We start from the raw sequence: 22,635 nt of genomic DNA on the forward strand, positions 1-22,635 counted from the left end.
ATAAAACTAGAGTGACTCCTATATGTTGATAGTCTTTGTCATTGTTATATTAATAGAAACTAATATAGAATTATCAGGAACATTTACATATGTGAATAGTCAATAAGCAAGTTCATGTAGTAAAGAATGTACTTCTCTATCAGCTACTATATGTTTACACTTACAAACAAAAACAATTTCATAACCAGCAGGAGTTTTGTTACTTTCTATATATGTAGCTCGAACAACTAATAGATGGGCTCAGTAGATGAGACATAGAAGCAATAATTGATGATTTATTAAGAGATTGTCCGAAATCATCATCTAATTTTCATTTAATGGTAGTATTAAGTGGCCACTACATAGATGAATTTAATTCTAAAAGATTACTTGAATTATTAGTTGATGGTCTTCGAATGTACTCTTGACATGCAAGTTTTTTATTTTGAAATAATAATATCTTCATAGCTAATAATAATTATATTGGTAAGATCATGTACTTAGTTCACCAACCATTCAAGCTCTCGAAAAATAAAGTGAATTGATTTTTTTTATTTGAATATAAAATAAAAAGATTATAATCGGATTTAAAATTCCATAAAGAGAAATCGTTTGAAATGAATGGAATATTCAAATAAATACGGTTTATATAAAATATTTGATAGAAAGTAAAGTTATTTGAGTTACAAATTGGTCTGACGATAAATCAATCGAAATATGCTTACAAAGACATTGCAACTCCCAGAAACAGGTGAATTGGAGACGAGCATTATCCATTTTAATGGATCAGATAAAGTCCTACGAATCATTGTTCCACTCGGCTCCAATTTTCACTCAAAGGATCTTGAGATTTTAACTGATTATCCAGCTGCAAAGAAAATTATTCCAACAAAGCCTTATAATGCCGCTGAGAATCTATCCTATGATCTCGAGTTATCCAAACCAGGCATGTATTTTCTCCAGTTCAAAGTTTCAGATTTAGAATCTGAAAAGCTCTACATTTTAGTTGATCCAACAATTACGATCAACAATAAGAAGGTTCCAAAGAATGATTTACGAATCCAATCTATCAATTTAGTTGACTACAAGGACTATTCCAATCTTCTTGAGAAGATTGAAGAAGTTTCAAAGAATGGATATAACATAATCCACTTTGTTACTAATGCAGAGACAGATATTTCTGACTTTGAAGTCGAACAAACCATACCAGCGTCAAAGAAAGAAAAATCATCCACAAAGACTTTCAAGTTGATCGAAAAACTTCCAGAAATCGAGAAGAAGTATAATATTGGATTCATGAACGACATACACCTCAACAAGCTTTCTGATGACATCGATTGGATCCTTTCTCATCCAGAATTAACAATTAACGAGATCTCAGCTCCATGGATAAAGAAAGCTGTTGAACTTGATGATATCCTTTATGCCATTTCTAGCGACATTGACAGATCTCTCATCCATGATGTCAATGCAACGAAGAATCTTCTTCTCGGAAAGCTTATGGCAAGCAGCCTCAAGAACCATTATGTCATTGATACAGATAATGTACTTGAGCAATACTCTCTTTACGACATCAAGAAATTACCTAAAGATTTGAAGCCAAATCTGAAGAAATACGAGGATGCGACATTCAAAGAGAAGGCTGATGCATTCAAAGATAGAAAGGCTGACATTGACTATATTGTTTCTGTTTTCGGAGAAGCTGATGAAACAACGAATTCTGAACTCATGATCACACTTTCTGAGGTAAACAAACCATATATTGATGCATTTACAGAGATTTGCGAAGAAATTTGCAAGAATGAAGCAGAATTCCTTCATAGCCATCAAAATGTCACTAAAAGAAGGTTGTTTACACAGAAAGAGATATGTGGGCAGCTTGTTCATGTCGCATACGATGGATTTGTTCCAGATGTTGCTGATTCCGCATCAAATACAGATGAAACAAAGAACTACTACTTCACAAGAAAGGTTGTATGCAACGAAGGAGTCATCAAACTCCGCCATGGCCACTCAAATGAGCCAAACCAAGAACTCTACAACCATATGAAAGAAGCTTTCGACAAAGTATCTGGAATTTCTCAAATATTGAGACTTGTTGACATCAAATCAGCCAATGAAGCATTCCTAAAGCGCTGCATCGATGAGACAAGATCCGCCAAACCAAATATCTTCATTACTACACAGCTTGATGCACAAATTGTCGAATCTAAGGGAATTGAGATTCTTACAACATTCAAACTCAACGCAATCCTTAGAGACTGCAGTTTGAACCTCGATGCATATGAGTTATCACATATAATTTGGCAAGCAGGTGGATGCGACATTGGATCTGTTTCAAAGCTTAGAAATCTTGTCAAAATCAACACACAGATTCCATCTATTTTGTTTGACAAACTTCCAGGCGATGACTGGAAAGTTGTAAATCCGCTTTCATTGTCAGCCTCCCTTTCAATGGCTTTCTCTCCAATTGGATCATCATACCAGGCCAGCAAATACGCAGAGATCCGCTCAACACTCAACAACCTCCACACAGAACTCTCCCATCTCTCATGCGAAACAGATTATCACGCATATGGAGGAATTCTTTCAATCCACAGAATGAACTCCGACAGTGGTGAAGGTGTCTGGATGCTCACAAGATTTAAATACTCAGATGATACACCTCAGAAGATCCAAATTCCAGCAGAAAAAGTAACACTCAGATTTGAAGCTCTTATCTCAGATAAAGTCCACTTCAACACTAAAATTGCTGATTTCGTTCAAATCGCTGAGCAAAGAATTGATGTTGAAAAATTACCACTTGGAGCTGTTATTGTTTACGACACTGAATATGGCGAACAGACTAAACAAGTAATACAGAAACTCAACAACGGAACAACTGAAGCAGCAATTGATCAGCAACTCCAGGATCTCTCACTCACAGACCTCAATGGATTGATGTTCAAAGGCGAAACTGAAGATGGAGGATACAACATTGAAGGAATCAACATCTCAGGAATTGATGGAATATTACGTGTATACCATGAAAATGAAGCAGCCATCTCAAAGCACTTGAAGAGTGGTGACTGGCTTTTGGATTACACTGCACAGAGACTTTTCAGATCACAAAATTTGATTTCATTGTCTCAGTTCCTCAGAACAGAACTTATTCCATATAAGAAATTCCAGCCTCGCAGTATTTTGCCAAAATATTTCTACAAACTCATGGAAATCATCAACAACTTATTCACAAAGACTCTTTCATTCAAGTTAACACCATTTGCTACACAACAAGATGAGTTCATCCAACAGCTCACAAGATATTCAATCTCTTTGTACGGAACAAGTGGCGAAAGAAGATTCCTCGCAAACAGACTTCCAGAACAATGTCTCTTTGGCACTAAGATTCTCCTGAAGGAAGTATTAGTTGCAATCAGAGGCAATCTCATTGTTACAGGAAGATATGAAGATGCAAGAAGAGAGTTATCTCTTTTGGCTCAAAAGTCACTTGACTCAGGTAACGCTGCTATTGCTCTCTTGTATCCACAAGCACTTCAGGACTACTTCCTTCTTGCTCCAAACGGCAGAGACATTCTCACTGAGAAATTACCAAATGGAAGGACATTCCTCTACTACGTCTTCCAGATCATTGAGAGATACGGTGCCATTGAAACAATCAAGAGCACTGCACTCCTCGCATCTGTCCTTCGCTGGCTCGACTACTGCCAATCCCACAATATCATCACTGAGAAAACAGTCTGCAACAAGACATTCATCGAATGGCACAACGAAATTGAGAAATCCTTTGATGCAAAGTACTACTCCGAGGAAAGAAAATACGATGGAGTCATTGTGGATGTTCTTCTTTCTATGGTTGTTGCTCCAGAGATATTTGACTCTGTTCATGCTGTTGATTACATCAGAAATGTCAGCCAGAAGATTCCAAAGTTGAACGAGAACATCATCCCTGCAACTGTTGCATTCTTGATCAGAGCTTCTGCAACAATGAAGAGAAGACTCAGCGGTGAGGATATCAAAGCGATCGGACTCGCAAAAGTTGTTATCAACCATCTTAGGATCTACGGAATCTCAGCTCACGCAGTCGGATCATTGCTTGACGCTTTCTACGACTATCAGAAACTCAAGGATGAGGAATTCATCGATTGGAGCCAATACCTTGACTAATATTTTTATAATTTTTTTTAATTTGAATTTTTTTGATAAAAATATAAAACTTTTAACTTTAAATTCAATAATTTATTTATCAACATGTATATTAAAATTCAATTATTTGTTTATCAACGGCCATGAAGGCATTTGGAAATTCTTTCTTAATAAATTCTATATTTTCTTCCTTTCCACCCTTTGGTCGGTGGTGAATTGTATAAGCCTTCTTTGGATTTGTAGCTTTACAAATAGAAACAAATTGTTCGGGGCAAGTATGGCCCATTTCAACAGCCTGCTGAACATCACCTGCTGTTGCATAGCATTCATGTAAAAGAAGGTCTAAGTTATGAAGATGTGGAGTATAATCTTTTTCTGGTATAAATGTTGTATCTGTAACATATGCCATTGACCTTTTCGGTGTGTCTAATCTATATCCAAAGTTTGGAGAGGTGTGATTGAGCTCAAAAGCTGTAATAGTAACACCATTTTGAAGTTGAATTGGTTTTCCGGCTTCAACTTCTTCCAACTCAAATGGCATCGTATGGCCACCTGCAAATGGCTGATTAAATAATAGAGGAATAGCCTCAATAATTTCTTTTCGTGCATGAACGATAATTTTTGTGCATTTATCATTATAAAGATAATTAACAACACGAAGCCCTTCTGTGTGATCTAAGTGTGCATGACTCAAAAAGATATGAATAGTTTCAGTTTCAACATATTGAGGAGCTCTGTGTATACCGTTTCCAGAATCAAAAATTATGCCCAATTCTGGTATCATATATGATGGAGTATGTGTGTCATCGGTTGTATAATATCCACCGCTTCCAAGAACTATCAACTTCATAATTATTTTTTTTTTGAAAATCTACGATCATATCGACAATCTTCATTTTGATATAAGTCATACAATTAATTATAAGGTCGCCAAAAAAAGTGCGGAAATTAAAAACTGCAGTTTGAGTACTTTCTGAGAGTCTGTTTGTCAGAAAGTATACATTTGTAAACTTTCTGACACTAAAATTTTTTTGGTCCTTTCAAAGTTTTTGACAATGTCAAAAAGTATACATCGGGGCTCTCAATTTTCCTCTCAAACGGCGGTTTTTTAAAAACGCTCATTTTTTCATCGACCTTATGAGATACTTAATTATCCTTTACTGATGAACTTTATCTTCTCTCCACGCAAAATATAGCTTATTTTGTCGTTCCTAAGTAAATTATTTAAGTTGGATCGGATACAGACAATAGGATTGAATATAAATATGCAATTTTCTTAAAATTAATACAAGTACCTCAGATGAGGAACAAAGTCAACAATCAGATGTTGATTAGTCAAAATAACATACGTATCAATCATCCACTACTTAGAAACATTTTAACTTACATTTAAACAATTGAATTTCTCCAATTCTTTCTTATTCATTGCTTTGTGTGATAATTTCTTGCAATATCACACTTCCATACATATTGTATTTCCTATTAAATCCTAATTATATCAAAAAATGTGCATTTTTACCATTTTTTTATTCTCATATGCTCGAAATTTTTCAATTTCCTCATATTCTATAAATCTACAACTATTCATATTCTCACATAGATAAATTTTATAACTTCACTGTTCTTAAGAAAGAAAATTTGATTTTGTGCCAAATAATTTGATTATGATTTCGCATCTTTTCTCAACATTAGGGTTTGATGAGGTAGACATCATTTATAATTTTTTCTCGAATTTTTGGTATGCGAATCATGAATTGATTCATAGGTTCTATCGGTTGTAGTGAGAAAAAAGGGAAAAAAATGGAAAAGTAGGACGACGATTATAACAACTCTTTATGTTCATCAAAAATCATCAAAAATTATCTTTTCACAGAACGTCACTAGGAAATAAGAGGACGAAATATAGGGGTATTTACGTAGCATTGTCAGTCACTTTTATTGCCTAACTGTCCAAAAAAAATAGTCGCAATTAAAAATTATCAAACATACGATTATTTTTGATTCAAATGTTGTTCGATTAAAAATAATCATTAGCATTTTTAACAGGCTTCACTCACTCTCACACACACAAAAAAAAAGTAGTCGCAGTTAAAAATTTTCCGCAAAAAAAAGTAGTCGCAACTAAAAATTTTGATGATATCAGGCCATACCGTATCGCCAACTCATAACAATGAATTGATGAGCACTTATAAAGATTATTGTGATGCATTCGATTCATTATTTCAGCTTAAAACAAAAGACGAAAAAGAATTATCTGAAATTTATCAAGATATCAAAAATTTAATCAATTCATATAAGTACCCTCCAAATAAGATTCTTTCCGATATATCACGAATTGCAAAAATTAATAACCGCTACATGAAGTCGTATTTATACATTGTCAAACGAATCTTTGAGGAATATCATCCAAAAGAGATTAAACGCGTTGATCCTGGTTTTGATTACCTTTTATATAAAGAATATGGAATAGTGCTTGAAGAAAACAACAGAAGAAAATTCGAGAAATTTGAATCTAAAAATTATTCATCGGATATTCATAAAGAGAATACAATTTACAGGGCAATCATGGATGATGACAAAGTGTTATTAATTTCCATCATCGAAAAAGGCGAATTTGATGAACATCAAAAATTAAAATCTTCATTTTATCCACCATCAATAGATCAATATTCATATCTTGAACTATGCTGTTATTATGGATCTGTTGATTGTTTTAAGTTCTTCATCACAAAATTCCATTCTGAAATAACCAAAGAATGTCTCTATTTATCATTTTTAGGTGGAAATCAGGAGATTATGAATGAGTGCTTGAAATATCAAAAACCAGATGAAAAATGCATGGAGTATGCAATTACTTCACATAACATTGATTTTGTTTCATTTTTGATGAATGAACATAAAATTAAAATTAACTTAGGGCGCTGTTGTACACAAATTAATCTTCGTGTTTTCTTAATTCACTTAGATCAAACTAATGATATTGATTCATGCTTTGCATATTCATTTGATTTTATTCTTCCGTCCCTTGTTGAATATTTTATTTCACATGGTGCAAATGCTAATGCTAAAACTAATTCCGGTATAACTCCACTTCATCAAGCAGCATATTACAACAGCAAAGAAACAGCAGAAATTCTTATTTCACATGGTGCAAATATTAATGCTAAAGATAAAGATGGACAAACTCCACTTCATGAAGCAGCACTCAAAAACAGTAAGGAAACAGCAGAAATTCTTATTTCACATGGTGCAAATATTAATGCTAAAGATAAAGATGGACAAACTCCACTTCATATAACAGCACTCAAAAACAGTAAGGAAACAGCAGAAATTCTTATTTCACATGGTGCAAATGTAAATGCTAAAGATGAAGATAACGAAACTCCACTTCAAAATGCAGCATATTCCAACAGCAAGGAAACAGCAGAAATTCTTATTTCACATGGTGCAAATATTAATGCTAAAGATAAAGATAATGGAACTCCACTTCATAATGCAGCATATTCCAACAGCAAAGAAACAGCAGAAATTCTTATTTCACATGGTGCAAATGTAAATGCTAAAGATGAAGATAACGAAACTCCACTTCATAAAGCAGCATATTCCAACAGCAAGGAAACAGCAGAAATTCTTATTTCACATGGTGCAAATGTAAATGCTAAAGATGAAGATAACGAAACTCCACTTCATAAAGCAGCATATTCCAACAGCAAGAAACAGCAGAAATTCTTATTTCACATGGTGCAAATGTAAATGCTAAAGATAAGATGGACAAACTCCACTTCATAAACAGCATTTCAAAAAACAGAAAACAGCAGAAATTCTTATTTCACATGGTGCAAATATTAATGCTAAAGATAAAGATGGACAAACTCCACTTCATATAACAGCACTCAAAAACAGTAAGGAAACAGCAGAAATTCTTATTTCACATGGTGCAAATATAATGCTAAAGATAAAGATAACAAACTCCACTTCATATAAGCAGCATCAAAAACAGTAAGGAAACAGCAGAAATTCTTATTTCACATGGTGCAAATGTAAATGCTAAAGATGAAGATAACGAAACTCCACTTCATAAAGCAGCATATTCCAACAGCAAGGAAACAGCAGAATTTCTTATTTCACATGGTGCAAATGTAAATGCTAAAGATAAAGATAATGGAACTCCACTTCATAATGCAGCATATTCCAACAGCAAAGAAACAGCAGAAATTCTTATTTCACATGGTGCAAATGTAAATGCTAAAGATGAAGATAACGAAACTCCACTTCATAAAGCAGCATATTCCAACAGCAAGGAAACAGCAGAAATTCTTATTTCACATGGTGCAAATGTAAATGCTAAAGATGAAGATAACGAAACTCCACTTCAAAATGCAGCATATTCCAACAGCAAAGAAACAGCAGAAATTCTTATTTCACATGGTGCAAATATTAATGCTAAAGATAAAGATGGACAAACTCCACTTCATAAAGCAGCACTCAAAAACAGTAAGGAAACAGCAGAAATTCTTATTTCACATGGTGCAAATATTAATGCTAAAGATAAGATACAAACTCCACTTCATAATGCAGCATCAAAAACAGTAAGGAAACAGCTGAAATTCTTATTTCACATGGTGCAAATATTAATGCTAAAGATAAAGATGGACAAACTCCACTTCATAAAGCAGCACTCAAAAACAGTAAGGAAACAGCAGAAATTCTTATTTCACATGGTGCAAAATGTAATGCTAAAGATGAAGATAACGAAACTCCACTTCATAAAGCAGCATATTCCAACAGCAAGGAAACAGCAGAATTTCTTATTTCACATGGTGCAAATGTAAATGCTAAAGATAAAGATAATGGAACTCCACTTCATAATGCAGCATATTCCAACAGCAAAGAAACAGCAGAAATTCTTATTTCACATGGTGCAAATATTAATGCTAAAGATAAAGATGGACAAACTCCACTTCATATAACAGCACTCAAAAAAAGTAAGGAAACAGCAGAAATTCTTATTTCACATGGTGCAAATGTAAATGCTAAAGATGAAGATAACCAAACTCCACTTCATAATGCAGCATATTCCAACAGCAAAGAAACAGCTGAAATTCTTATTTCACATGGTGCAAATATTAATGCTAAAGATAAAGATGGACAAACTCCACTTCATATAACAGCACTCAAAAACAGTAAGGAAACAGCAGAAATTCTTATTTCACATGGTGCAAATGTAAATGCTAAAGATGAAGATAACGAAACTCCACTTCAAAATGCAGCATATTCCAACAGCAAAGAAACAGCAGAAATTCTTATTTCACATGGTGCAAATATTAATGCTAAAGATAAAGATGGACAAACTCCACTTCATATAACAGCACTCAAAAACAGTAAGGAAACAGCAGAAATTCTTATTTCACATGGTGCAAATATTAATGCTAAAGATAAAGATGGACAAACTCCACTTCATATAACAGCACTCAAAAACAGTAAGGAAACAGCAGAAATTCTTATTTCACATGGTGCAAATGTAAATGCTAAAGATGAAGATAACGAAACTCCACTTCAAAATGCAGCATATTCCAACAGCAAAGAAACAGCAGAAATTCTTATTTCACATGGTGCAAATATTAATGCTAAAGATAAAGATGGACAAACTCCACTTCATATAACAGCACTCAAAAACAGTAAGGAAACAGCAGAAATTCTTATTTCACATGGTGCAAATATTAATGCTAAAGATAAAGATGGACAAACTCCACTTCATATAACAGCACTCAAAAACAGTAAGGAAACAGCAGAAATTCTTATTTCACATGGTGCAAATGTAAATGCTAAAGATGAAGATAACGAAACTCCACTTCATAAAGCAGCATATTCCAACAGCAAGGAAACAGCAAAAGTTCTTATTTCACATGGTGCAGATATCAATGCTAAAGATCAAGATGACGAAACTCCACTTCATCATGCAGCACTCAATAAAAGCAAAGAAACAGCAAAAGTTCTTATTTCACATGGTGCAGATATCAATGCTAAAGGTAAATATGGAAAAGCATCACACCAATTTGTTCTTTTCTGTCAAGGCAGTAATGATGATCATATTGATAATGATAGTGATAATGATGACAGTAATGATGATCATAGTGATGAAGATGACAGTAACGATGATCATAGTGATGAAGATGACAGTAACGATGATCATAGTGATAGTGATGATGATAGTGATAGTGATAATGATGACAGTAATTAAAAAATATGGTGCTACATAATAATGAAACATTCCATTTTGTAAAATAAAGTTAAATGATTCATGTTCAAACAATAATTATGCATTATCATTAGATTTTTTTGAAATAATAGGCAAGCATATCACCCTAAATAATACTAAATTTCATGCGTTAATATCCCCTGAAAAGTCATTGACCGCCTCTCAATCTAGATTTTGTGAGTAAAAAAAAGGCATATTAAATATGATACGTTCTTAATATGCCGAGGGGCATTTTTACTTTGCTCTTCCGCATGATAATGTTCACAAATTTGGATAATGGGAGGTATTTTTTGTGAGTGCCTAATGTCACTTTTCGTGCCTTTCTTTTTATAATTGCTTATGATATCTCATATGATTAGAAACAAAAATAACCGCTTAAAATCGAATTTTGAACCTGATTTGATTTTGAAATTATTTGATCATGGAATTTTCGGAGATTTAAATGGATCAATCCACAGTATAATATAACACAAATTGATACATGCTATTAGTTTAAAAATAATTAAAAATTTCAATCGTAAATGATGAAAATTATGTCACAAAAATATGAAATTTAGATAGCTAACTTGATTAATATTAAAGACGGCGAAAAATATTTTTATATATGCTGAAAATTTATTGAAATGGAAAAACAAAAATATAAAAATATAAGTTATTCTGTATATCTATTTTCTCCCACATTATGCTCTTTCTCTTGTAGCAAAGGTTGAGACATTTGTGGATCCTGAATCTTGCTAAGTCTGCAAAACGGATAAATCACAAACAGTAAACCAACAAAACATGAAAATACACCAGCTGCAGGATACATTCTGAGAGTTACATATATATTCCTGGCCTTGTTTGTATAGAAGAAAATCGCACCAAACATTGGAACAGGAACGAACCTTGTAAGAATGCTTAGGATTGTTGCAAGCAATGCATACTTCATTGATTGAATAAATGAAGCGCAGATCATCTCAACACCCATGACTGTGCAGCAAATATAAGTTATTAAGAGCATTTTGGCGGTAATATCGAGAAATTCTGTTTCCTTGCTAAACATTTTGGCATAGTAGCGTCTGAAAAAGAACATTAAGACCTCAATAACGCCACACCATGTAATTGACATGAATAATCCAGTGAAAAAGAGACTTCTGACTCTCTTCTTATCGCGACGACCTAATGAATAGCTCAAGCAAGGCAAGATACCAATACTGAGCGCTACAGCGTATGAACCAGGAATATACCAAAATCTCATCACAGGATTGAGGGCTGCAAGGACCGTAGTTGGATTACTCTGCTTAGAAGCACCAATTTCCAGCCATTTACGACTGAAGAATGATGGAAGACTGAAGCAGACGTGAGAAATGAACTGAGTAAAGCCAACTTTGATGGCTTCCCATGTATGTGGCGAACACTTGAATGTGAAAACGTTTGTAATAGAGCATTTTGTATCGAGTCGCTTAAAAACAAATAAAATGCCAAAAATAATCAAAGGAATTCCATCAGAAAGAATGGTAGAAATAGCAGCACCACGCATTCCAAGGTTGAGGACACCAATCATTAGAGGATCGAAGACGGCCATGTTGAGAATAAAAGATGTCATCTGATTTACGCCATACATAAGCGATCTACCTTCCGCTTGAAGACAACCGCATAGAAATAGGTTTAATGTAGTAACTATTGTGCCGCTAATAGAATAGGTTAAGTATTCTTTGCAATTTGCACGAATTGTTCCTTCCATGTTGAAGAAGTTAAGTAATGGCTTGATGACGGGTAAAAGGATCGCTGGAGCTAAAAGGCCAAGTAAAATCGAAAATTTAAATAAATCAGCAAATACTTGGGGAATATCTTGATATTTATTTTCTCCTCTGAGATATGCAAGTTTTGATGATGCTGCCGTGCATACAAACATTCCGAATGCTCGGCAAATTGCATCCATTAATGAAGCAAAAGTCATTGCAGCGTTACCATCTTCGTGCAAAAACTTTGATATCCAGAATGTATCCATAATCGCATATGAGGCGCCTACAACTTCCGCTAAGAAAGGGCCTCCGGATTGTAAAAGAATTGTAACGAATGAAGATCGACGACCAAAACTGTTGTATGCATTGTCTGTCTCGTCCCTAGTACGAGTATACAATGTATCAACTGATTCTGTCATTTTTTTCTCTCTCGATTAAACTCTTATAAAATTAGTTACTTTTATCGCAATAATATTGAAAAAATCAGTTTGAAAAGAATAATAGCCGCCGCAATTTTCTACATAATTTGATGTGATTAGAGCGTACGAACATAATACTCTTTGAGTTGAAAAACCGCTGGGAAATCTTTCACATTTTGAAACAATCGCTATTTTCATTTGTAGTAATTAAAAATTCTCCACAGTATATACACAGCAGCTTAAGTTATACTCTTTCTGGATTTCTTTCAACCCATTGTTTGGGAATCTTTTCCCAATTCTCACTCTCAAATTCTTTCCCAAAAAGTTCTCAATTTTCATTTGATCTAGTCTATTGTTTGATTCTAAGAAAACGATGTTTCAATCCTTTGAATATCGTCCAAGCCTTTGAGAGCAACCAGCATGAATGATATTGTATAGGAGATAAATAATAATTCGAAATTGTTCAAATTTTTATTGGATATACTGGATATGATCCTTTATTTAATAAGCAAGAATACAAAACAAATTTTATTTCTATAATAATAAATAAAAAAATAATAATTAATCTGAAGGAGGACTTGAATAAGATGATTTTTCTGATATGTCCTCACTTGATTCATCACCTTTATCTTCTTCATCAGATGCAAATTCACTGTCACTGCTGGAATCGCTTGAGAAATGGAATAAATCATCATTTTTGCCATCACTTTCTTCAACAATCTGAAATGTTGCATTTTCAGGTCTTTTAATCTGTTGGCATGCAACATTTAGACGTTTTAAGAATCTAAATTTCTTTCCATTAAAAGAAGAACTCTTCAAACTTCTAAGTGTTCCAGATAAAAACGCCCAAACTTGGCCGATTTGTTCTGACGGTTCTGATGTATCTTGTATCGCGACAAGGGAATCGATCAATCTAGTCATTGTCTCAAAAATTATCAAATCATCAGTAAAAATCAATTTCAAAATTTCAAACGATAAAAGTGACAAACTTGCAACTCTTCCTGGAAAAAGTGACATTTTAAAAGATAAGATATCAGACAAAGTCACTGCAAAATAAGGTGGTAAAAGTTTATCATGGATCTGATCGATGTAAGTGTAGAATTTATCATAAAATTCATCAAAATTCTCAGTCAACAAAGTCAACAAAAGTAAAAATCTCCAATTTGAGTTTGGCTGCTTCGTATTTACAATTTCTTCAAAGTTTTGAATACCATATGGATAAATAATTGGATGTGTCATGAGATCTGATACGAAATTGGTGAGTTTGATGTCATTGATCGAATTAAAAACAATTCTCTTGTCTAAATTCATTTGGAAGCCTAATACAATAAGTCTTGATGTAATTCCTACATCGTATGAACTATTAATCATTGGATAAATGTCATTTACATAGTCGATTTCAAAATCTCGACCTGATATCACACAAAAAGTAACAAAATCAAGTCCATTGCATACAATTTGAGTATAATTTATGATATAATATTGGTCTTTTGATCTATCCAGATCTTTTGTCAAATTAATTAAATTTTCGCAAATTTCCAAAATTTTTCTTGGAATTTCTTTCTCCAAATCCTCTCTTACAAATGTAAATCTATTATCAAAGAAGAACCTTTGCTCATGCAAATCATCAATGAAAATATCATATAAACTATTAAAAATTTCTGAAACAAAAAAAGTGTCACGAGGAAATTGAAAATTTTCTGTTTGAATACAATGAAAAACAAAAGAAGGGGAGTATTGCGTTATCTCGGGATGCAAATCCTTAAACCATCTCTTAGTTGTGTTCATTGGGCTTTTGTAAAAGCTATTGATAGAAAATAAAATATCTATAAACGGTTGACGATTAATTCTATCGTCTTTTGTTGTACAAACAATAGGAATAATTGCAGATCTTATTACCATGAGTTGTTTCATTTCTGCGTACGACAGATGTTTGTTTTCCGAGAATAATTTATCCGGTAAAATAAATCCAATTGATTTTATATCATTCATAAACGATAAAACATCATTATTATTTAGTTTTTCGTTTCCAGGGTTTTTGTTTTTTAATTTGTGTATCATCATGATCAGTTCACCGACCAGTTCACCTTGTTGTTGTGTTGAAATTGTATCAAGTTTTATTCCATATTTCTGTTGAATTGTTTCTTTTGTTCTCTGCATCAAATAATCCTTTTTCCATTGAACAGAAACTAAAACTTTCAAATCATGTATCAAATTTAAACAAAAAGTGATGATTTCTTCTAAAAAAATTTCGTCTAAATTAAGTGTATATATCATATCAACGACAGATAAAAGAATTGATGGTTTCAAACCAAGAAAATTATCATTGACACTTTTAAACACCCATGTCATAATTTCTGTCACTTCACTTTTGTAAATTCTTGCAAAATTGAAAGCCAAAGATATTCCTGCTTGAATCAATATCTGGGAATGATGCAAAAGACGTTTTTGAATTGAAATATAGAGAGGTGAAGTGACTTCTATCGGACATGATCGTGCAATGATGTAACAAATAGTTTGTAAACAAGGAATTGACACTGCGGCAGATTCTGTCAAAATATCGTCAATTTGTAAAACTGTTTTTGACAAAATTGTTTTATCTGTTGAAATTAAGGTTAAAAGTGACGCTGATGAACTAAATTTAGAACCGTTCATTGCGTATGACAATATTTGTTCGATAAATGATTCACAATATTCATTGTAAACTTTCAAAACTTGTAAAATAATGTTTGATATTCTAGGAGTTGAAGAAAGAGAAATAAATGATGGAGGCGTGGTCATAAGGATGTCAACAAACAAGGAAATATTAGTAAATAAATGTGAAAAGATGTCATGCTCAGAAATGAAGTGACAAATGTCATCTGTTGTCACTTTTCCAGTTATTAAACAATCCCAGAATAATTGTGATATTTTTACGCGTAGGGAAGGACGTGATATTGAGATGATAATCATGTAAAACTCGAAGAAAGACCAATTTCTTATTTTCTCGATTTGGCTGAAGAAAAATGATAAATGAGGTCGAATTCGATCTTCGAAAGTGAGATAAATCTGTTTATCTTTGTTATTAGAGAGTAAACTTGATAATGTATCGTATAGTTGTGGTGGCTTTTTGCTGTTTAAAGTTAATAAAAGAAAAGTTATTAAATTTGGAATGTCGTCTTTTTCGACCAATTGTGCAAGAATCATGCCTAATTCGTATGGCTCATCCATGTAAGTCTCATTTAAATCAAATTGAATTAATAATTGTAGTAATATTTTTGCATTTGAACTATCTTTAATGGCAAGATGTTTAAAAGCAGGGAATAAGAATTCAAAATCAGTTTGAGATAACGGTAATATATCATCTAGCTTCGAAATTATAAACTCTGTTTCATTTGATGTTAATAATAAGCTTTTGATAATATTTAGCGTCTGTTCAAGCGATGTCCTATTCTTCTTAAGCCTGTTCAGAACTTCACTGATGTTCTGTCTAGTAAAAGTAGAATAGTCAACCTCACTCAAATCTTCTCTCTTCGAAGAAAAATGAAAAGCTATATTATTATGACGATTAAAAGCTTTCGAAAACAAATCTCATTGACAAGAATGCATAATACACTCTTGCCGGTCAAAGTTCCGCAATCAGGTTCAAAATTGCAGAACATTGTGTCTTTCCGGAAGAGATGCACATGTAACATCTCCAAAAATGACGCATACCGACTATTAACAGTGCATATGACACTCATATCGTTTATAATTCCGCGTTCAAGTTATGAATGCGGAACAGTATGATTTTCTGCGGAATATGTATGTACATTTATCCTTGAAATTACACATCCTTTACCTCAAATGCATTTTCAACATATATTGCAACAATTAACTGAGAAGGTAGTGGTGCATAAAATATAATATCAATTGAGTAATTCCATTACGTGATTTTATCTAAATTTGCACGGGATCCTTGCATTAATCCATAAACAATTCAGGAAATGCAAACTTGTCGAAGATATCCGATGAGTTCTTTACTGTGCAAGAACATATCTGTCCGGATACATTAACTGAGAGTTTCTCTGACATATTTTTTCGATAATTTTTTTAAATAAGAAAAAGAATTCCACAATTTTTATTTTAAAATCAAATTTAGCAAATATTAAAAATAAACTATTCGCGTTATTTAAACTTTTCCGCTTTTAAACTTGTTTTGAGCAATCATTATCTTTGTTGCTTTAATTTTTTGCAAAAGTTTGGCTTCGAGTTTGTTAAATTGCTCTTCAGACTCTGCAGCCTCTTTTGCATTACGTAATTCTGTTTCTCTGAATTGTTGAATTTGAACATTCAGAGATTTTCTCATTTTTGCTAATTTCCTTTCCTTTTGAGCATTTTCTTTCATAAGAATTGCCAATTCCTGTCTCGGTTGGTTGATTTGTTCCCACATTTTTGAGATTGATTGGTCATTTACGACACTTGGATCGATTTCCTTGCCAGAATAGCAGCGAAGGATGTATCCGTAAGTATCTTGGTCTGATTTCGAAAGAGTATCGTTAAGTTCCTTAATTTGTTCCATATTTCCTTTTGTTCTTGTCATATGTTCTTTTCTGACATCTGCTAACCTCTTCTTTGCTTCTGATAATTGCGACTGGAGGTTCTGCTTCTCTGCAGACCAATCAGCTTTTCGTTTTTCGTCAAGATCATTAAATCTTTTTTGGCTTTCAGCTCTGTCTGTGTTCTGCTTGATCAGGAAAATACTCTTAAGGACTGATGCGATCTTTCCTTCGAGCTGTGTAATTTGGTTTTGCTTTGCACGAATGGTTTTTGCTAATTGGTTCCTTTGATCATCCAAAATGACATCTTTTCGGTTAAGTAATTCATCATATGCCTTTTTGGCCTTAGTTAGAAGCTGATTCATCTGTACATTTTCTCTTTGTCGATCTTTCTGTTGCTCGTTAAGAAATGCGACGTGTTTTGATGTTGTCTTTTGTAGAATATTCCATTCATGTCTTTTATAATAGGAGTTGTTTAATTTCTTGTTGTACATTGCTTCTTCTTGTAATAAATTCAAATAATCTTGCTCTAAGTTAGGAAGAATCTTCTTATAATTCTCATCCATGGTTTGTTCTTTAACTGCTGTAGTTTTTTGTCGGTTCATAAGAAGAATTTGATGTTCTTGTAAAAGTTCTGTAACTTCGTCTTTCGATGGATCTAATAATTGTGGGGCAACACTAATAGAGTCGGCCGATGACGAGCAAATTGTTAAATCGTTCATTAAAAATTGATTATTCGATTTTTGATTGACAATTTGATCTTCTAGATCTTCAATTTGATCGAGAAGATCGGAATTTTCCTTTTTAAGCTCGGCTAACCTCTTTTTCGCACTTGATAATTCAAGAGTCTGCTCATTTGCCTTCTTAAAAGAATCCATTGTATTTTTTTCTTACTTTCATATCACATTTCTAAAACAAATAATCGAGGTAAAGAGTTAAGATTAATAATAAACTAATTTTTTGTATCAAAGAAACTTAGTTTTGATCAGAATATACCCCAGTATACTCATATCAAGAAATCCTTTTGTTTCAAAGTCATTTAACACTTGGTTATGTGAACTAATTGTGTTAAAAATGTAGTATATTTGGTAATAGTATATAGAATTTCTTTTTTAATATAATTTAAAAAATTACTTAGTAGAAAAATGCTTCTTCCATATAAGGAGTGCAGCGAAGGGTGTAAATATGAACAAAATAGACCATGCGGCTACTTCTGATGAGCGAATCGCGTTAGCATAAGGAATTTGTTTTGCGATTTCAATGATATTCAAATTTGCAAGGTCTGTTGCGATTCTCTTGCCTGCGAGAATGACAATATCTTGCGCGTAGTTTTGGCAAGTAGTTATATACTCTTTGGAAACTTCAGAACCGTTTACAAGGCCGTTATAAACAGTATCTCGCGTGTAGTTGTAGTTTCCTTCTATAACTTGCGTAACACTCAAAGTTGAAGGCCAATCTTCGGATGTGAAAGCCAAAGAGAGTTCATTTGTAAGTTTGTCGATCTTTTTCCAATCATCTTCACTTGTAAAGTCTACCTGACTATCAAAGTAGCCGCAGCCTGTTTCCCAAAGGTCATATAACGAAATGAAATTTCCGTTGTATTTCACATAGAAATCACGCCCATTTCTGTCTCCGTTTGGAAATTGTTCGTTGAATAGCTCAGAAACATGAAGAGGTGAGTAGATATCGCACATTCCTGTTAAATAAAGCTTCATCAAGAAGGCAAAAGGCCATGTTCGTGATACCTTTCCTCCTCTGACTGACTTTCTGATAGAATCAAAGTTATCTTTTAAGTTATCAACGTCAATATGAGTTTCAATTGATAAATTGTTTGGATTTATTGGCTGAGAGTAGAAGTGCCAGTGATTGAATGATGGAATATTGAATGGAGGACGCTCTGCGTAGTATAACCATGCAGCTGCTTGAGAAACTCTTGTGAAATCGTCTCCTGCGTTCTGAAAAACAGAATTTAGTTTCTTTTGCAAGGAGAAACCAAATTGTTCGAGACCAACTTCACCAGCAATTGCAAGCATTTGGTCTGTCCAGCATCTACAAAACGAAAAAAGAAGCAAAATCATCGTTTTGTCACCTTTTTATCTTTTTTTATTGGTAAAAGGTGACTACGAAATATCTGATAATTGAAGGATGTAACTGTTAGTAGTTTGTAATATGAGATCGCTGATAAATGCAACACATCCTAAATAAAAGAGAGATGGTATTTTCCACATAAATCAAGAATAAATACTTAGATTAGAGATAAAACAAGTACCTTTTAATCTTATTTGATCTTAAATTGAATCTCATTAAAAAAAAATAATAAAAAATACGTAAATTATTGATCAATAATAAGATGTTTTAAAACATAAATTCTAAAGCTAGTATAAAAACTTCATAATAGTATCATATTACTCGTTCATAACTTCAATCTTCTTAATAACTCGAGCAGGATTTCCAACTGCAACAGAATTAGCCGGAATATCTTTAGTAACAACTGATCCTGCCCCAATGACACTGTTTTCTCCAATAGAAACGCCTGGACAAATTGTTGAACTTCCACCAATCCAAACATTGTTTCCAATCTTGATTGGGGATACAAACTCTTTGCTCTTTCTCAAAGTTCCATCGATAGGGTGCTTTGATGTGAAAATTGAAACATTAGGTGCAATTAAAACACTGTCACCGATTTCTACTTTGCACGCATCAAGAATGGTGCAATTGTAGTTCATTACAATTCCTTTGCCGAGTTTAATGTTACTTCCATAGTCGCATTTGAATGGAGGTTCAATGTAAACATCTGTGTCGTCTTTAAATAATGATTTTAGAATTTGTTTGCGTTTTTCTTTTTCGTATGGCCATGTTTTATTATAATCTATGCATAAATTTCTAGCAGTTGTCCTCAATGAACGTAATTCCGGATCTTTTGAATCATAAAGCTCTCCAGAAAGCATTAAATCTTGTTCTGTTGGTGTTTTTGAAAAGAATCTTAAAAAGGATGAATGTGAAATATGTGATAACATAATTTTGGAGAATTCAAAACGATTATTTTCCTCTCAATTTATTAAATATCATCAAAAGATCTCCTTACTAAAGCATGCATAGAAGGAAATCTCGAACTTATTAAATCTCTTATAGAGAATGGTAATTGTATGCAAGTAAAATCGTTAGAAGAGCCACTCATTTATGCATCAAAAGAAGGTCATTTTGAAGTTGTTGAATATCTTATCTCTATTGGTGCTGATAAAGAAGCGAAGAATAAATTTGGGTTTACTGCACTCATTAATGCATCAAAAGAAGGTCATCTTGAAGTTGTTAAATATCTTATCTCCGTCGGAGCTGATAAAGAAGCAAAAAATTTTAATGGATATACTCCACTCATTGAAGCTTCAGAAAATGGTCATCTTGAAGTTGTTGAATATCTTATCTCTGTTGGTGCTGACAAAGATGCAAAGAATAAAGGTGGAAAGACTGCTCTTGATATCGCAAAAGATTCAGTGAAAAACTATTTATTATCAATTTGATTTAAAGGCTCATTATCTTAGTTAACAACTATCCAATTTTTAACACTTTGAGATATACTTTATATCTACGATTGAACTGATATTTATGAATAATTGTCAAATTAGCATAACATATTCTATCTTTTCACTGTTTCAAAGTCTAAAAAGATTTCTGGAAGAAGACACAAGGGGTGATCAGCGTACATAATGCAACTTAAGGATGCACTTCAAGGGGGAGAATGTCTATTTCGAAAAAAATAATCGTCTTTCGGCCTATTTCGAAAATAATCGTTCCGATCACGACGATAGACATTAAAATGCATAATTCTCCACCATAGAGTTATTTTAGATCCTTAGCTTTTTAGGCGCTACTAAAGCATACTATTTGCAATCTATTTATATAATAAAAATACTATGTTATGCTTTTTTATGAGATTAATTAGAAGATTGCAAGACAAATTATGATATTTCTCACTATTTTCACATATAATCAGATAGCCTAATACTAATACTAACGTTTTGTAACTGTGCTATTGTGTTAATACATAAAAAGTATTATGCTTATTTAATTCTAAAAAAAAATATTGTGTTTATAAGATAACAATATATTATTTGTGCTAACATATACGAGAATATAACAATAACGCTGTTGTTTAGCCCAAATATATTGTATTTAATATAAAAAATATTATCAATTATTATTTGTGTTTGCAACGAGGCCTTTAATAAATGCATAGTTTAAGGTGATGATTCACAATAATAAAATGTGATAATTCTCTTAATTTTTTTTATTATTATGAAATATTTAGCATATCATTAATATAATGGATGATCTGAATTTTATTAAGGAAATCTAAATCTATTCAATGATTAAAATTCGATATAAATCGAGTTAAATCACAATTGCATAAATTGATTAAGATATTAGGTAAATAGCTGTGGTATATCATTTAAATAGTAATGTCTATGAGTGTGTATATGCACAATTTGTGAAAAAACAGTTTTTTGTCTCATATTTCAAAAAATATCAATAAATCGATTATTAGACAGAATGCTTCACCAGTAATGATTGTGTTACGTTATAAATTAACAATTTTGGCCAATCATTCATCTAAAATTGTCAAGAATTTAAAATTTGAATAAAGCTGTTGATTTTATAAGAGATATATATGTGAATTTATCTTTAAAATTAGTCACTTGCTACGATATATAAGTGGTTTATCTTAAAAGGTAATATCTATCAAAATTGATTACAAATTTTTGAGAAAAATCATAAATTTTCGCAGAAATAACATTATATACAAATATTAAACTTGATCTACTTACTCAAAAATTCCAAAATAATTTTAGATTTATGATTTTCATAGATTTTTTAACAATTTTTGAATTTATTTTTTATTTTTTGAAAAAACTTTGGAAATTTCACATCATTAAATCACGTTTTTACTATTTCAATAGTTATTTTTACGTTAAGTTGTAATGAATTTACTTATTTTTAAGTGAAAATATAAAATAATGTCAATATTTTAAAAATAATGAGGAATTAGCAAGAATGATCAATGTAACTCTTTCATATATCATCAATTACTACTTTTTCTTTTCATTTATAGTGAATAAATTTGGTTGAATGCTGCTAACGTATTCATTAACAGCTAAAGTTGAGAACGGGAACATCAAATACTGATTCGAAACAGATTACATTGATGAACTCGTCTCTATTTAATCATTCAAAATTCATATTTCTCGATTATTATTACAAACTCTCTCAAATTAAGCAAATTATACATCATTTTATCAACATTACAATTGCAATCTACATTCAATACGAAATTCAAACGAAATTCTCCATTATTACAATATTTTGATTCATAAATTAACGAAAATGAAATCTTTTATAAATTTCGAATAACCAAACAACGTATAACTCAAATGTACAATCAATAAATGAATTTCAAAGTTTTTTACAGATTCAAAATATCTTTTTAAAATATTCTCATTATCAGCTTCCTTTATGCTCGCATTACACTACAGATATATTTTGCCAGGCAACTACTTTAAAAAATTCGATTTTCAGAAATTTTACATTTTTTTTGT

At 32.3% G+C, this 22,635-nt stretch overlaps 8 protein-coding genes and 1 pseudogene across 9 annotated transcripts; 3 read left to right on the forward strand and 6 right to left on the reverse strand.

Moving 5' to 3' along the window:
• Positions 1-695: 695 nt before the first annotated feature.
• Positions 696-4,209, forward strand: TVAGG3_0978730 (glycogen debranching enzyme family; the record flags this gene model as incomplete). The annotated part of the gene is made up of 1 exon (XM_001329080.2): positions 697-4,146. One exon carries the CDS (start codon positions 697-699, stop codon positions 4,144-4,146), a length of 3,450 nt encoding a protein of 1,149 aa, XP_001329115.1.
• A 28-nt stretch (positions 4,210-4,237) lies between these two features.
• TVAGG3_0978740 (metallo-hydrolase/oxidoreductase family) lies at positions 4,238-5,001 on the reverse strand (the record flags this gene model as incomplete). The annotated part of the gene is made up of 1 exon (XM_001329079.2): positions 4,238-4,975. The coding sequence occupies one exon, from the start codon at positions 4,973-4,975 to the stop codon at positions 4,238-4,240; it is 738 nt and encodes a 245-aa protein (XP_001329114.1).
• Positions 5,002-6,258: 1,257 nt separating this feature from the next.
• On the forward strand, positions 6,259-10,366 carry TVAGG3_0978750 (annotated as a pseudogene). Its single transcript has one exon. A coding segment is annotated over exon 1 (4,108 nt).
• A 599-nt stretch (positions 10,367-10,965) lies between these two features.
• On the reverse strand, positions 10,966-12,548 carry TVAGG3_0978760 (multidrug resistance protein YPNP-related family; the record flags this gene model as incomplete). The annotated part of the gene is made up of 1 exon (XM_001329077.1): positions 11,037-12,527. The coding sequence occupies one exon, from the start codon at positions 12,525-12,527 to the stop codon at positions 11,037-11,039; it is 1,491 nt and encodes a 496-aa protein (XP_001329112.1).
• A 462-nt stretch (positions 12,549-13,010) lies between these two features.
• TVAGG3_0978770 (uncharacterized protein) lies at positions 13,011-16,119 on the reverse strand (the record flags this gene model as incomplete). The annotated part of the gene is made up of 1 exon (XM_001329076.1): positions 13,089-15,737. One exon carries the CDS (start codon positions 15,735-15,737, stop codon positions 13,089-13,091), a length of 2,649 nt encoding a protein of 882 aa, XP_001329111.1.
• Positions 16,120-16,217: 98 nt separating this feature from the next.
• On the reverse strand, positions 16,218-17,922 carry TVAGG3_0978780 (uncharacterized protein; the record flags this gene model as incomplete). Its single annotated transcript, XM_001329075.1, has 1 exon — positions 16,678-17,922. One exon carries the CDS (start codon positions 17,920-17,922, stop codon positions 16,678-16,680), a length of 1,245 nt encoding a protein of 414 aa, XP_001329110.1.
• Positions 17,923-18,106: 184 nt separating this feature from the next.
• Positions 18,107-19,215, reverse strand: TVAGG3_0978790 (phospholipase C/P1 nuclease family; the record flags this gene model as incomplete). Its single annotated transcript, XM_001329074.2, has 1 exon — positions 18,175-19,122. One exon carries the CDS (start codon positions 19,120-19,122, stop codon positions 18,175-18,177), a length of 948 nt encoding a protein of 315 aa, XP_001329109.2.
• A 165-nt stretch (positions 19,216-19,380) lies between these two features.
• On the reverse strand, positions 19,381-20,067 carry TVAGG3_0978800 (serine O-acetyltransferase protein; the record flags this gene model as incomplete). Its single annotated transcript, XM_001329073.1, has 1 exon — positions 19,450-20,061. One exon carries the CDS (start codon positions 20,059-20,061, stop codon positions 19,450-19,452), a length of 612 nt encoding a protein of 203 aa, XP_001329108.1.
• A 51-nt stretch (positions 20,068-20,118) lies between these two features.
• TVAGG3_0978810 (ankyrin repeat protein family) lies at positions 20,119-21,063 on the forward strand (the record flags this gene model as incomplete). The annotated part of the gene is made up of 1 exon (XM_001329072.1): positions 20,191-20,562. One exon carries the CDS (start codon positions 20,191-20,193, stop codon positions 20,560-20,562), a length of 372 nt encoding a protein of 123 aa, XP_001329107.1.
• Positions 21,064-22,635: the final 1,572 nt, after the last annotated feature.

The sequence above is a fragment of the Trichomonas vaginalis genome, chromosome I (genome assembly GCF_026262505.1).
Source record: "Trichomonas vaginalis G3 chromosome I, whole genome shotgun sequence".
Taxonomy (NCBI): Eukaryota; Parabasalia; order Trichomonadida; family Trichomonadidae; genus Trichomonas; species Trichomonas vaginalis.